We start from the raw sequence: 15,416 nt of genomic DNA on the forward strand, positions 1-15,416 counted from the left end.
ATGTGTGTGCTTCTAGCTTCATCTAAATTAATGAAATGCACCTGGATTGGATTACATGACAGCTATTAGATCTTGTCCTTGTATCGGTTTAAAATGTGGGGTGGGCAATATATGACTCATGTCTTCAATTGCTAACCCCCTGGTGACCTAAGGATCACTGGCCCTTATGGTCACTGTGCCTCCACAATATACACAATGGAAAAAGCTTATACCCCATTCACACTGGCAAACTGGATCGCACCCGGGATTTTGGACCCGACTTGCCAGCGCATTCAGATACTCACCCGACCCGGCATAAAGCAGGGCCAGTGACTTATCACGATGCGGGGCCAGGCGGCGCTGTGAGAGAACAACATCTCCCAGAGGCACCTTTACAGTACAGTGAACAGTACCCGGTTCGTGATGACCCTGATGACTCGTATCACACTGCCCCTGGACCTGCGATGGTCCCGGGCCCAAGCCTGGTCAAGAGCCGGGTTGAAATACCGGGACACTGGACCTGGGACCATCTTTCATGAAACAACATGGGACCAATTTCCCGGGTTGTTACGTGTGCGATAACCCGTGAAATATTTGTCTGTGTGAAAGGGGTATCAGATGCAGCGGCCTGTAGTGTGGGCTAGTGTGTGACTCTCCTGGGACTTTGGGCCTGATTCAGACCTTTTAGCAAGGCTGCAATTTTTGCAGATGGACAAAACCATGCCACACACACAGGATCTATCGTCTGTCTGGGAAGCTGCCGGTGGGGGGCCTTGACACGATCCGGGTTGCAAGCTGGTCATTCTGATGTATGGTCAGCACATGACCACGCTAATGTAGGAGGTAGGCAATGACTGCACAAAGCCTTTGGCAACATGTATAAAACGTAGGAGTTATGGTGAAACATAATACAAAAGGAGAAAAAATCAAAAAGCTAGCCTTACAACAATGGTTTCCATTGCGGATGAGCCTCTGTAGCATGCATACAGTTAAACTTCTTAATATAAACGTATTTAAGTCTTAATATAGCAGGACTTTTATTTTTTATTTACGAAAAGACAAAGAACTATTCAACTTTCTGTTAACAAATCAAAGTCAGATAGAAACAGATAGCACAAGTGCAGACAATGTGACCAGACGCCACCCTACTGAGATGAAACGCCATCTTTCCAGAATACACAATAAGCAGGAAGAAACGGTCTGTACAAAAAGGGACACATCCTCCTCCAACATGTGTAGTGACTAGCAACAACTTCTTATAGAAGATGTAAGAACTAGGAGCTGGCTTCGGGTGATACATTGGGGTGTACTCAATTAGTGCAATTATTGAGAGAGGATTTCAGAGGCTTAAATTCAATGACCTGCTCTAAAGCATGGGAAGACAATCTGTGTTACATCCCAATATGCCCTGCCACGGTCCTACTGTAGAACGAACACACACAACTTGCATGCTGGGATGTTTAGATCTACATCAGTTTCAGTACCACTGGGTTGCATATCCCAGCTCTAAAGAATGAATATGGCTTAATTTGTACTTTTCAGCCATGTGAAGTTAATTTCAGCTTATTTATGGTCAGTTCACCAATGCAGACCATACCATACTATACTTTAAAAAGGCACAGAAGAAGAAAAAATAATGCGTATAGCACACAGAATCACAAGCAAAACCCTAGTGACAGAATAGTCTCTTAACTCTCGGGATATATGATATAGACAGAGCTGGAGCATTCTACCTCTGACAGATACATTTATTTGGTAGAAGTAAATGTAAAATGAACATTCTGTGTCCTCCCTGAACATTTAGGAGTTAAAGAAATCATACAAGTGCTAATATTTGACTTGCTCTCTAGATCTGAGCAGACATTGTGCTGTTTCACAGATTACATATCCCTAGTAAATGATGTACCTATGAGACAGGATGATTTTCTTCATATTGTCAGCCATGAGGAAGTTGTAAAGCCGTCTGCATTGGTCCCACTGTAAGAACGTTTCCTGTGCACTACAAGAAAGCCACAAATTACAAGGAATTAATGGAATGTTACAGGGAACAGAATCCTGGGGGTTTGCAGCTATTAAGCACTTAAAAGGCTGTAATAAAAACATTTGTTTAATACATTTTGCAGCTTATGGAACATAGCCAACGTATGATATTATGGGTAGCAGTTGATTTACCGACAGACACAATGGATTCGGTATGAAATCCCGACAAGGTCAAACTACCGACATATAGAATGTACAGGTGAAACAGTCAACATTACTTTGTGTCGACAGGTCGCGAGGTTGACATGTTTTTTTTTTCACCCGAATGTCGACAGTCACAGTTGGAAGTGAACCGCATCGCTCGCAATGCTTCAGGCACACTATTTTATTCTCCCACCACACCCTAGTGGATGGTAGGGCATGAAATACCGCCTGTCGGCACATGTCGGGTCAAAGACAGTGAAAAAAAAAACATGTCGACCTCGCGACCTGCGGACACAGTCATGTTGACTGTTTCACCTGAACATTCTATATGTCAGTATTTTGACCTTGTCGGGATTTTAAATGTCGGAATTTTGTCCGTGTCGGGATTGTAAATGTCTGTATTTTAACCTTGTCGGGATTTTGCCATTGTCGGTATTATGACCCTGTCGGGATTTTGACTGCATCCCGACACAATACCAACAGTCATAATCCCAACACCCAGTGACTGACAGTCAAAATGTCGACATTCATTATGCCAACAAGTTCAAAATACCACCATTATCAAAATACCAACATTTGAAATGCTGACCGGTCAAAATGTCGACATACGTTTTAAAGGGCTCTTTGCCTAAAAACAGTTCAGTTCATACTTTACCATACCAGCAGGCCAGGAAGGGAATATAATAGTGTGCCAAGCAAAGATAGGCAGCGTGCCCGAAGCATGGCAAGCGCAGCGAGCCATGCGAGGCAATGCGGTACACTTAGACGGTGCCCATGTTGACAGACACCAACACCTGTCGGCATTTCAAATGTCGGTATTTTGAACATGTCAGCATAATGAATGCCGGTATTTTGACCGTTGGTATTAGGACAGTCGGTATTGTGACTGTTGGGAAATCATACCGAACCCATGTTAACAGCAGCTCTACTACAACTTTGGTTTACAAAGGAAAATGCCCTGATTTATTACAGTCTTTGAGAATATTTCATATAGTCTTATTGTTTATAAATCAATTTTCAATTCTTTTCTATGGTTTCCTGTTTGCAATATTTATTTAAATGATGGCTTATATTCTTGCTAACTCAGACAATGCGATCCCTGCACTGGAATCTGTAGTTCTTAATGCCCCCGCCACCCGCCACACACACACACACCACTGCAGAACACCGGATCCAGACAAGCTGGAGAAAGAGGACACTGCTTCGGAATTTAAGTAATTAAGGACTAACTAAGCTAATTAGAAGTTTCCAATTGCTTATTCATTAGGAACTGTGCCAATGATTTTTCCGGAGAATAATGATTGAATAGGAAAAAAGAAAACCTGCATTGTGGGGATTTTCACATTTGAGCACAGCACGGCGTATGCTTTGACAGGGAGCATTAATCTGATGATGAACACTTTACTTTTCATAAACATAAAGACTGTGAAGACATTTGGGTGCAGTAATACTATGGAGAAAACTGCACACAAGATACAGCAATAATAATTTAGTTGTCATTAGTCTAACTTTCATTAGTCTAAATTACATCAGTTTAATCAAGAAAAATGTCTGTTTTGCACCATCATTAAATTATAACCATTATCCTAAAGATATGGTAGTTGTTAAAGTTGTTATCGATGACGTTCAGGATTAACAATCAGGCATGTCTTGCAGAAAAACACTTTACCTAGGAAACTGCAACACACATGCTGTATTGCGGAAGCGCGCCTAAGTTTCTAGGGAATCCCATAAGAACGTATGGGGCCTACACACATAGCGATGCAAGGCCGTTTTACTACATTGCTCATATAATGCCCCTACATCGCTGTGTGTGTAGAGGTATAGCGATAGCATTGCGCAGCCCTGCATGTTGCTATTGCCCCGGTGATTAATATCAGAACGCATGGAGAACACTGGCCCTGACAGATCGCTCAGCGACACATAGCTGTGCACTGAGCGATCATCGTTCAAAACAATCATTCCCCTGTGTGTAGGGCGCATTAGGCAAACTTAAGGTGCGCAGGTCATCTCGCTACTTCTTTAAAGTGTGCACACAATATTTTATTTAGCAGGAATGGAATATTTCAAGTGTCTGGTGCCTTGAAGGAGGGTTAGGAGCATTGACTATGAGAAAACCTCTCTATATAGTGTTCATTCTAGTACCCTGCACCTTCCAAAACCTGTGCAGTTCCTCTTTGCTGCCTGGAGTGTCGCTCTCTGATGTGGTGCTTCAAGCAGAGTCTGGTCTGTATCACAGTGCTGAGTTACAGACAAGATGGCCTAGAGGCACTAAAGCAGAGAGTGACACCCCAGGCAGCTGAACAGTGCTAGAATGAACACTACTATATAATCACACGCAATAAGGAAAGCCTAATAAGCCTTCATTCTCATGATTAGTTTTAAGTGAAAAGTGAAACGAGGGAGGGAAAACAAGTGAAAAAAACAAAAAACAAATCATTGATATGAATAAAGGGTTCCTAATTTGGTATGCTGCATTCTGATGTGTTTTTACCGTTATTCTGCACCTAGTCAGTCACTTTTTTAAATCAAACACTCAAAAGCTTGATAAAACATTTACTCTATATATCATTTAATAAATCAACACTGAAGATTATAGACAAAAAAATCAACTCCAAGCTTTATGCAATGTACTGAAAGTCCACTAGGGGGAGTAGATGATGCACAGAGTTTACTCTAAATACAACACCCATAATAAATACAAAACATACATCAATTTGTATACACAATTTTGTTTTACTCTAGCTAAAATTGGCTAATGTAATTTGCCTTTTTTCTGTCTGCCTCTGTGTAATGTAGAGCTTCTTTTACTTTCAACAGGATCGAGTGTAAATACAAGAGTTAATGTCACAAGAACTAGAATGTATATAACCTCTAACAGCAAGCTCATCAGCATTCAGGATAGTGAAAAGCACAAGGCGGATAGCAGTATGTCTACTGCAGGTATTTCCGGTTGCTGGATGACGGCTCCACGGTCGGGATTCCGACAGTTAGTTCTCCCACATTGGAATCCCGACTCTTTGAATGCCTGACAGTCGGGTTCCCGACTAACAGGGGTTATTCTCCCTTGTGGGGATCCACGACCCCCCATAGAGGGAGAATAGAACCTGTGGCCCGCAAGGGGCTTCTTTGCGCTTGCCTCTCTGTTGGAGTACCGGCAGTCGGGATTCCGATGTCGGGATACTAACTGTTGGCATCCCGATTGTCGGACCGCCATACCACACCCGGCATTTACAACCACATGGCGCAAGGCTCACTAACAGTGCAGGTTTTAGTGATATCCAGGCTTGAGCACAGGTAATTAGTACTAGTAGTAGTTATTTTGATTTCACCATTTGGATATCAAGAAAACCTGCACGGTTAGACTGTGCCATGAGGACCGTGGTTGGGAATGCCTGGTGTACGGTGTCTAGGTAGACAGTCAATAGGTCGACAACAAAAGGTTGACAATGCATAAGGTTGACACAGACAAAAAGGTCAACATGGATAAGGTTGACACATACAAAAGGTCGGCATGCATCAAACCCCCAGGTTCAAAAGATCTACATAAGAAAAAGGTAGACATGGAATGGGTTGACACATGGAAATGTCAAAATGAGTTTATTTTTTGTTGTTGTTAATGTCGATACCGATCGACATGGACCCTCAATTCATGTAGCATGTACCCTTATATGGCTGGCTTTACTCGCCATGCATCGGGCCTGGCGCACACACAATACCGAACCCAACTGTAGTAAAGTATAAAAAAATCTGATAAAATAAAATTTGAAGAACTCAGTTCGATCTCTTCGTGTCAAATTTGTTGCCAGTGTCATCCTAGTGCATGTCAACTAAATGTCTGTATCAACCTATTACATGTCGACCTTTTGGTGTCCCCCTATTGACCGTATCTAGACCTTTTGACCGTTTTCCCATACCAACATGCTAGAAGTGCTATATAAAGCACTGTACCCGTGATGGCATTAAAAAAAAAAAAAATTTACCCACCATAGTACCACACACAAAACTAAAATGATGGTGTTTACTAGAATAAAATAAAAGCAGCTGAGAACACCTTCCAGAAATACCCAATTTCAAGAGTCTGCATACATAAATGAGAGCTCACTTACCGGGACGCACTGTACCCCTGGCAGATGCTGGCACAGCACAAGACTCTTTCCTGATTGGCGGCAGCCTCTCCAAGGAATTTACACACAATGTTGCCCCCAAGGCTGAACCCCACAACGATCAGTCTAGTCTGGGGAAAGGTCTTCTTGATGAAGTTCACCATAGCTGTAAATTCCCAAGTACAGCCTGGGGTACAATGACAGGATAAAACGCATTTAAAATTAAGCAGCCTATAAAAATGTATTTCAAATTTGACATTACAGTAAAAATCAAATTGAGAGGTCTCACTGAAAAAAATAAAAAAATAAAAGATTATATATATATATTTCTACATCATAGAACATTTTGTAATTGAGAAAGTTTTCAGTGATCACTATAAGTAAGCATTCCCCATTTTGGATAAGTCCAATCACCCCGCGATACTCCCATTAATCTCATTATTATTCCCTGAAGCACAAAGCCACATACCTGAAAGAAACGAGCCTCCTGGGTCGAAGACCTTTAATTTCCAGCATTACTTACAGAAGACGTTTGGCCTACCACACAGTGATTTTTTTTTTTTTATATGTATTTCCTCTCTCCCTACCCTCAACAATACTCTGAACCTGATTGCATACTTCCTTTGCTAAAACTTAAAATCTCTAGTTCTTTAAAAACTAAATATTTATATGTCTATTTTACCAATATGTTCTCTCTCACTTCAATTAATAAACTTGTGTTGACATGGAAGAAAGTCATTCTCATGATTCATTACAGTACAGATTTATTAAAACAATTCCACACCGAAATATTTACATTCTACTTTTTTATTTTTACAGAAGTTCATATTAGAACAATTCATAGAGCCTATGGGGTGTATTCAATGGTTTCTGCGAGCTGTGACAGTAAGCCATGCTGACTGCTCGTTGTCACAGCTTGCACGGTCAATCCTGAACTGACCCCCTGCGCATGCAGTTTCCTCATTGCTACGTTTTTGCAGCGATGGGGAAACGGCATGTGCAGCCGCTAAAACAGCGAGGCTCGCGGCTAAATGCAGCAGGCTCCCTTGCTGCTTGGGGGAATCATCGCTGTCCTCTGACAGCAAGGATTCCCCCTGGAACATAGTATAGGGCGAGCGGCTGGCGCTGGGGTTAAACGGAGAGGGTCGCTTGTTTTCGGCGATCCCCGCCATTTAACCCCTTCCCCGGCCACATTGAATATGGCCCTATAGGTCAACTCTGCAACAAACATATGGATTTGACAGAATCTGGAGTCTGTTGTAAATGTCATTCTTCTAATGCAAACTTTATACATTGCTTATTGGAATGTGGCACAATGCAAAGGATCTGGATAAAACAAGGGATTTATAAATGTTAAACGTAACAATAAAAAATGACTCTATTCTCATGGGCAAACCCTGACCATTGGGGCAGGGGCCAAATTCGGTTCACTCCGTGTGAACCAAAATAGGCCCAATTATCTTGTGTAACTTAATTTTTGTTGGGGATTTTTTTTGCTTTGTTATTATGAAAAGCTTATAGTGTGTACACACGGGGGCGATTGCCGTGCTATGCGAGTCCCGAGGCGATCAGATTGTATCGGGACTCGCATCACACGGCATGCATAGAGGGGCACAATTTAGACTATATAGTGCAGATCTGCACTATATAGTCTTGGCTGCCCAGCGGTGTAGCTACGTTTTGGGCGCCCCCCCGCCGTTAGGGGGGGGGCACCCCCCGCCGCCCATGCAAACCCCCCCAATCCCCCGCAGCCTTACCTTTCGCGCTGGTCCCGGCGGCTCCGTTCTTCTGCTGAGGACCACCACAAAATGGCCACCCCCATACAGCAGACAGTTTCTGTCTGCTGTATGGGGGCAGCCATTTTGTGGTGGTCCTCAGCAGAAGAACGGAGCCGCTGGACCAGCGAAATAGGTAAGCCTGCGGGGGATTAGGGGAAGGTGTAACTATAGCACCACAGCCCCCGGCGCCCCCATATGCACAGCGCCCCCCCGCGGTGGCGGGGGCTGCGGTGCTATAGTTACGCCACTGTGGCTGCCCTCTCTATCTGGCCGTCGACTTGCACTCAAACGGGAGCGCGCATCGGCAGCGCAAGCCCTAAAAAAGCATGCGATATGGCTTTCGATGTTCACTATATCGGCAACATCGGAAGCCATATCGCCCCGTGTGTACACACTATTAGTAAAAACAGATTTGAAAACAAACAACAAATAAAAAACACAAACTTTCTTTAAAGAGATATTGGAGGCAAAATGCGGTACAATTTGACAGCAAGGGGCTTATGCAATAGCGAGTAAAAATGCAGATGGTTCCTCACAGAGGACAGGTTAAATGCCATGAAATATTTGACAGGTGCCACAAACCAAGATGGTGTGTCGCCATGCCTACTAGCACTTCTACTTGCAGTAGGTTTACAATTTTTTGCATTAACAGTACAATATGTTACAGTCTGGGCAATGACTACAATTGCCTTCCAGCATTAGCGAAATAGCACATCAAAAGCGTTTGACATGCATTCTTACAAATCTTAAAAAGACTTCAAAATAAAACCCACACAGATTGAAACAAAAACAGGGTGAAGAAAAAAAAAAACACACTACAAGGGTGTCAAATAATAATAGACAAGAAGTATGCTTGGGATGGAAACACGGCTGTGGGTGAAGTGCTGAAATATAACAACGCTGTGTGTTATATAAGCTTAATGGTGAGCCACAAAACATTCTGATTCCATTAGTCATGTTATAAAAGACACTCCTAGTTCACAATGTCTCCAAATATATTAAGCCACTTGGCGTGGTCTCTATCTAAATACACACACACACACACACACACACACACACACACACACACACACAATCAGGAGATTTAAGTAGAACATTTCAGATTAAACATGTTGCTCTATTCCTCATTCTCTTTTATGAGCTACAGAGACAAATCAATACAATTAGGTAAAGATAAAAAATAAAAAAATCATTAAAGGTGCATACACATGGGGCGAGTTTTGGCCGTTTTAAAATGAAGCACAAATCAGGACCCCACACAGTTCACGTTTGCTGGTCACCCAGCAGGAGCACAGGTGTAGTCATTACTCACTGACACATTTTAAAAGATCCGAAGTTGGAGCTAAAATGATTTCACCTATGATTCTATGATGAGATCTGGAAAACGAGCACTGTTTGGGGTCCTAAGGACTGAGCTTGTGAACCAATGGTTTTACCTCAAACTTTCACAGATTTAGTAAATATGTGAACTTTCTAGAAAAGGCTACACAGTAGTGTGCATATTGCATATATTTTTCATCATTATTTTACTTTATATTGTAAGATAAGCATAAACCGTAGCAATAGATTTTAACAAATTTTTCCCAGAGCAGTTACAGAGGTGGTTAATTGGTAAACTAGATAGTAGATCCAATTGATCTACAATTTTTATTATTTATTAACAGTTTCTTATATAAAGCACACATATTACGCAGCGCTTTACAGAGCAAAAACACATACCGAGGTACTTGTGTACTTTCACGGCTCCCATCGCATGCCATCGCATGCCATATGTAGTGGCATGCGATGCGATGTTCCTGTGTTTTTCTGCATTTTTATAAATCGCATGCGATGTCATTTTTCACAGAAATTATGGACATGAGTTGACATCATGTAAAATGCACCCCAAATGTAATTTTTCACACTGTACCACCTCCACTATCAACGCCAACCCGAAGCGTGGCGAGCGCAGCGAGACCGCGAGGGGCGGCGGTACACGTCCTACGACCTTTTCATACCCCCACTATCCACGTCGGCGTGGAGTTGAGAATAGAAAGTGTGGAGAGCGCAGCGAGCCACCGAGTCCGAAGCGTGGCGAGCGCACCGAGCCCCGCGAGGGGACGCGGATACCTTCACAGGTATCCGTGTCCCCTCGCGGGCTTCACAGGTATCCGTGTCCCCTCGCGGGGGTCGCTGCGCTCGCCACGCTTCGGGCTCGCTGCGCTCGCCACACTTTCTATTCTCAACTCCACGCCAACGTGGATAGTGGGGGTATGAAAAGGTCGTAGGACACGTACCACCGCCCCTTGCGGGCTCGCTGCGCCCGCCACACTTCGGGTTGGCGTTGATAGTGGAGGTGGTACAGTGTGAAAAATGACATTTGGGATGCATTTTACATGATGTCAACTCATGTCCATAATTTCTGTGAAAAATGACATCGCATGCGATGCGATTTTTCTCTGTACGATGCACATCGTGGGAGCCGTGAAAGTACACAAGTACCCATACCGAATTACAGTACAAGACAGTTTAGGACAAGTACATGGTAAATATGGATAGTTGCATCAGGGGACAGGACACTGAAGCAATCATCAGGGTGACAAAGGTTTATATATTATAAGAAAGGCCCATGAGGAGAGAGGGCCCTGCTCGTGAGAGCTTAATTCTAAAGGGGAGGGATACAATAAAGTGCACTTGAATGCGGCTGCTCTTTAATTGCATGAAATGCCTCTCAAATTAACGTGACACTTGGGGCCTTATTCTAGTTCACTCTTTCTGACAAAGTCCTTCTTAGATGGACAAAACCATGTGCACTGCAGGGGGGCAGATGTAAAATGTGCAGAGAGAATTAGATTTGGGTGAGTTTCTGTGCAGGGTAAATACTGGCTGCTTTATTTTTACACTGCAATATAGATCTCACTTTGAAGTGAAACCCTACCCAAATCTAACTCTCTCTGCACAAGTTACATCTGCCCCACCTGCAGTGCACATGGTTTTGTCCATCTAAGAAGGATTTTGTCAGAAAGAGTGAACTAGAATAAGACCCTTGGTTCTTAGTTCTCTGTTGGAAACATTTCACCTAAATTCTGTTGAAGTACACAATGGACCTTATTCGGGTCAGTTTGCAGCAGTCGTTCGCACGAGTACTGATGTTTGCCGCACGTGCATACTTCGGGTGCCTGCGGCCACAGCAGACTATGTACACGCCTCGGAGAACAGGCCAGGGTACCCACCCATGGGAAAGCCCAGCGTTTCATGGGCGTTCTACCATGCACCACCATTCGCAGGGCGGGTTCTGGTTGACTCGCAAGGGTGTGAATTCGTATTTGAGCGAGTCAACCAGAATAACCCCCAAAGGCTAATCACAGCTCTCACTAAACCTCTGGTGGAAATATTCTGAAAGCAGATTACTGGCATTCCAAACTACATCACCAGCTTTGAAACATGGTTTTGCACAATTCCTATATTGAACACCCTGGGAATAACTTCTATGTGGCAGGACTAAGGCTACGGGTGAAATGTAATAGGATGAGAGATTCAGAAAGTGAGAGATTTGGTAAGAAATCTCCAGGTTTTTTTAAAGCGGCAATCATTTACACTGCAATATCAGTTTGATGTTGAAGTGTAAATGATTTCCGCTTAAAAAAAAAAAAAACCTGGAGATTTCTTACCAAATCTCTCACTTTCTGAATCTCTCATCCTATTAAATTTCACCCTTTGTCTCTGAGAGCAACAATTTTCTGCATTCATCATCAATTTGGTCTAAACAACAATAATACTGCAAAGTTTCCTCACCATCACAGCTTATAAACTGCTGAATACATGTGTAATTAAAACAACCCCTTTCAGGCACAGATTATGGATAAATTATTTTTTATTAAAGAACCTCCGGCTTACTTATGAAAAAGGCTGCTAATACGGAAATACAATACGGAAATACAATACACAGACACCCAAGCTGAAATAATTTACATAAATTTTAAATTCATTATAGGAAGTGCACTGTTCTATGATCAACAGGCAACATGTAGCAATAACATTGCACAGATCAGAGGTCAAACATTTTTCACACCTTTATACAGGATAATCATAAAAAAAATTACGCAACAGTCCAGCAGTATAACAAATGTTTACATTAAAGGCAAATTTACCATAAATATGAGGTGTGGCTCTAAACCCTCAGGTAACTAATCTAATGTTCCTGATACACACTGAGTGAGGTTATTTGCACCTGCAATGCAAATAAGACGCAAAAATCAATACCCGTGGCATACAAGTGACATTCCTCTCACACCATATGGAACAAAAACAATGGGTGAAAGGCAACACAGCCGTAATAATACTACGCAGCATCCAATGTATCAGACAAAGCCCTTTTTGTTTGATGTCCTAATGAGATGACAATCTGCAAGATGTTTGCAGGTTAGGTTGACACAGGATATTATAACAGGCTTTTGTCATCAGGCCAAGATCCACTGTCTTGGGACATCTAATTGCTTAATGACACGCAGTACAAGAGCTTTGTTGATCTAACAGAGCAAGCAGCATAGAAAGAGAATACGGTTAACAGAATTTTGCTTTGAGTAAAGCTGGTCATACAGTAAAGACCCCCATACACTAAGCCGACCTGTCCTAAGGACAAGTCCTGTGGGGGGGAAAAAAGCAGAGGAGTACCCGGCCAAGCTACACGTGTGGTTCTCCAAGCGCCAGTATTCATCAGCAGCTGCTTCCTGTACTTAGCTATTCCGGTACTTAGTGCGCCAATGATAAATGTGTCAAATTATTTGGTACTTATATGTTAGCCGGGCGCCCGGCTACGCTACGCTGACAATGTTGTCAGCATAGCCATTGCCGGGTGGCCGCCTAATAGGTGCGGCCAGGCGGAGGGTAGGTGCGGCCGGGCGGAGGGGGGAGATAGCGGCTGCCCTGCTGTTACTTACTGGCAGGGCGGTCGGCCACGGCGGTGCGGGGGCTGGCGTCGGTGCGGGGAAGGGCGGCAGAGGGGGGGAGATCCCAGCAGCCGCTGGGGGAGCATCACATGGTTTCCCAGCTCACCCAGCGGCACTACGCTAATAACGTAGATGTGGGGATCCGAGTCCCGGAGGCGCCGGGGACATGTGGATGGTAAGTATAATGACACACACACACACTAACAGGACCATATGGCACTATCCACATCATACCCCCAGTTTAGAAAGTGTTGCGAGTGCAGCGAGCCACTGCTTCGGGCTCGGTGGCTCGCTGCGCTTTCTAAAATTAACTCCACGCCCACGTGGACACGGGGTATGACGCGGATAGTGCCCATATGATCCTTTATGTGTTAGCAGGGCTCCAGTTACGTAATTTGGGTAACTTACGTCATTTGCGTAAGTGACGTAGTTTACGTAGCCAGTATAGTGGTGTATTGGTATTCTCAATACACCACTACGCAAACTACGTAACGGGCGCCCAACTAACATATAAGTACCAATTATTTTTATCCACGTATTACCTGTACTCACTCACATCAGGTAAGAGCAAAGCTTAATGCCAGTATCCAGTTACTGGTGGTCTTTTTTTGGTGGATAAAAATGGCCTGATTTTTGACAGATGATGCTATCCAATTAGAGGCCGCTTTTAATGGCCGAAAAAGGATGCGCGATAACACGTGGGATCAGGGATATACTTTGTTTCTTTTATTATTATTATTTTATCCACAGTAGAAGTAGACAGTTTACTTACTTCTGTGATATCAAAACTGTTAAGTTGCAAAGTTTTACATAAACTTGTGGTCAAATGAAACATGTTGGCAAACCAAACCAGCTGAAAATGACCTTTTTTATGACACTCAGCATTTTACACAAACAGGGAATTATCACTGCTGCCATGCGTAACAATAATAGTTTCAATGATCTGCTTAGTTGGAGGGATAATCATGCAGTGTATGAACAGCTTTAGGTAAATGTATAAAAGTCAACTCAAATTTGACAATTCACTGCACACAAGCTACACTGAATGGACCAGCTTGTCCAGCCTATAGGGATTGCAAGTATTCCCCATGAGCAAGTAAGTGTAGATCATCAGTATGCCAATAAAACCACACCAATAATCAGAGTAAACTGCGCTTTCCAATATCTAGCAACTGGTCTGTAGCGTATCACTTGTCTCCATTGCCTTTCTCACTTAGGGCCAGAAGTATGAAGCTTCAAGAAGTGATAAAACGGAGAGTGCTTAACAACCAATTGATCAGCTCCTAACTGTCATTTTACAAATTGTATTTTTTTTTCCACTTTTTGAAGCTTGATACATCTGGTACTTAATAGCACTGCTCTTGCACCATAAACCTCTGTCCTCTCCTGCAGAATTTCGCCAGTAACCAATCCACAAGACACCGATATCTTGTGAGTTCCTGTGAATATACACCAACTATCGCATGTGTGGACATAAGATAGAAATGCTTTGAACACAGAAGAGCGCTAACTTAATACACTGTAATAATTACACACCGTAGGTGAACATGCGTGGAGATGTCAGCTCGATGTTTGGCAAGGCTCCAAGGTGATTTAGCACAGAACATCTGTATCCATTTTTCTGGGCATGATCCACAAATGTCCGAATATACTGCTTTTCACTGTGATTGGCTATTCCTGGACATATGACCATTGTGACATTTTCTGCATAGGAAACAAAAATCATGTAAAAACGGTACTCATTAACAGGACAAGCAGTGACATTTATAAAGAACCGAAGCAGGATTATACTGTCCATCAATTAAAATAGCAGCCCATTTAAAATGATGATGAATCAAATGATACAATTTAAAAGCTACAAATTACCATTAATCTCAGGAAGAATTAAAAACAATAAATTGAATCTTTCACACACATCTCCTTTATTTCACTCTCATCTTATTACATGCCACCCAAAAAAGCCCCTTACAAATTGCACTTGCCATACTGTATGTCTTTATCTCCCTACATGTACTCCAAAATAGCCATCCCAAAAACACATGAAACACAAATCTAATTTAACATATTTACTAACCTCCAGTGCAGTGCTCAGCTAGTGGCTCAAAGAGGTCAAATGTTGCAGTGGCCCCATCAGACATCGTAAGGTACTTTCGCAGACCGTGGGGATTCGGCGAGTTGACTCGACCCATCTTTCCATATAGTGCCGTTTGGATATGCCCACTTTTTCCCCATATAAGAGGTGGAATGTACCTAATAACAAATATAAATAAATAAAATGCTAAACTAAAGGTGTACAGTATAATCATATGTACAGTATAATCATTACTTTAAATTAGAGGTGGCCAAACTGATCCCAGAGATCTACCAATGGTCTACGGATCTACCAATGGTCAACGTTTTCCAAATCACCTGGCTGGTGCACAGCTGCAGTCATTACTAAC

At 42.8% G+C, this 15,416-nt stretch overlaps 1 protein-coding gene across 1 annotated transcript in view; it reads right to left on the reverse strand.

Moving 5' to 3' along the window:
- Nucleotides 1–15,416, reverse strand: part of ABHD2 (abhydrolase domain containing 2, acylglycerol lipase) — a 50,441-nt gene that overhangs the window by 9,125 nt on the left and 25,900 nt on the right. Inside the window, exons 4-7 of the mRNA XM_083184188.1 lie at nt 15,050–15,225; nt 14,512–14,679; nt 6,273–6,456; nt 1,886–1,978 (exon numbers count right to left, since the gene is read on the reverse strand). Of these exons, the coding sequence (XP_083040314.1) occupies nt 1,886–1,978; nt 6,273–6,456; nt 14,512–14,679; nt 15,050–15,225 (621 nt within the window). The remainder of the gene's footprint in view (nt 1–1,885; nt 1,979–6,272; nt 6,457–14,511; nt 14,680–15,049; nt 15,226–15,416) is intronic.

This window comes from Crinia signifera, chromosome 4, assembly GCF_055691185.1.
Source record: "Crinia signifera chromosome 4, ASM5569118v1, whole genome shotgun sequence".
NCBI lineage: Eukaryota > Metazoa > Chordata > Amphibia > Anura > Myobatrachidae > Crinia > Crinia signifera.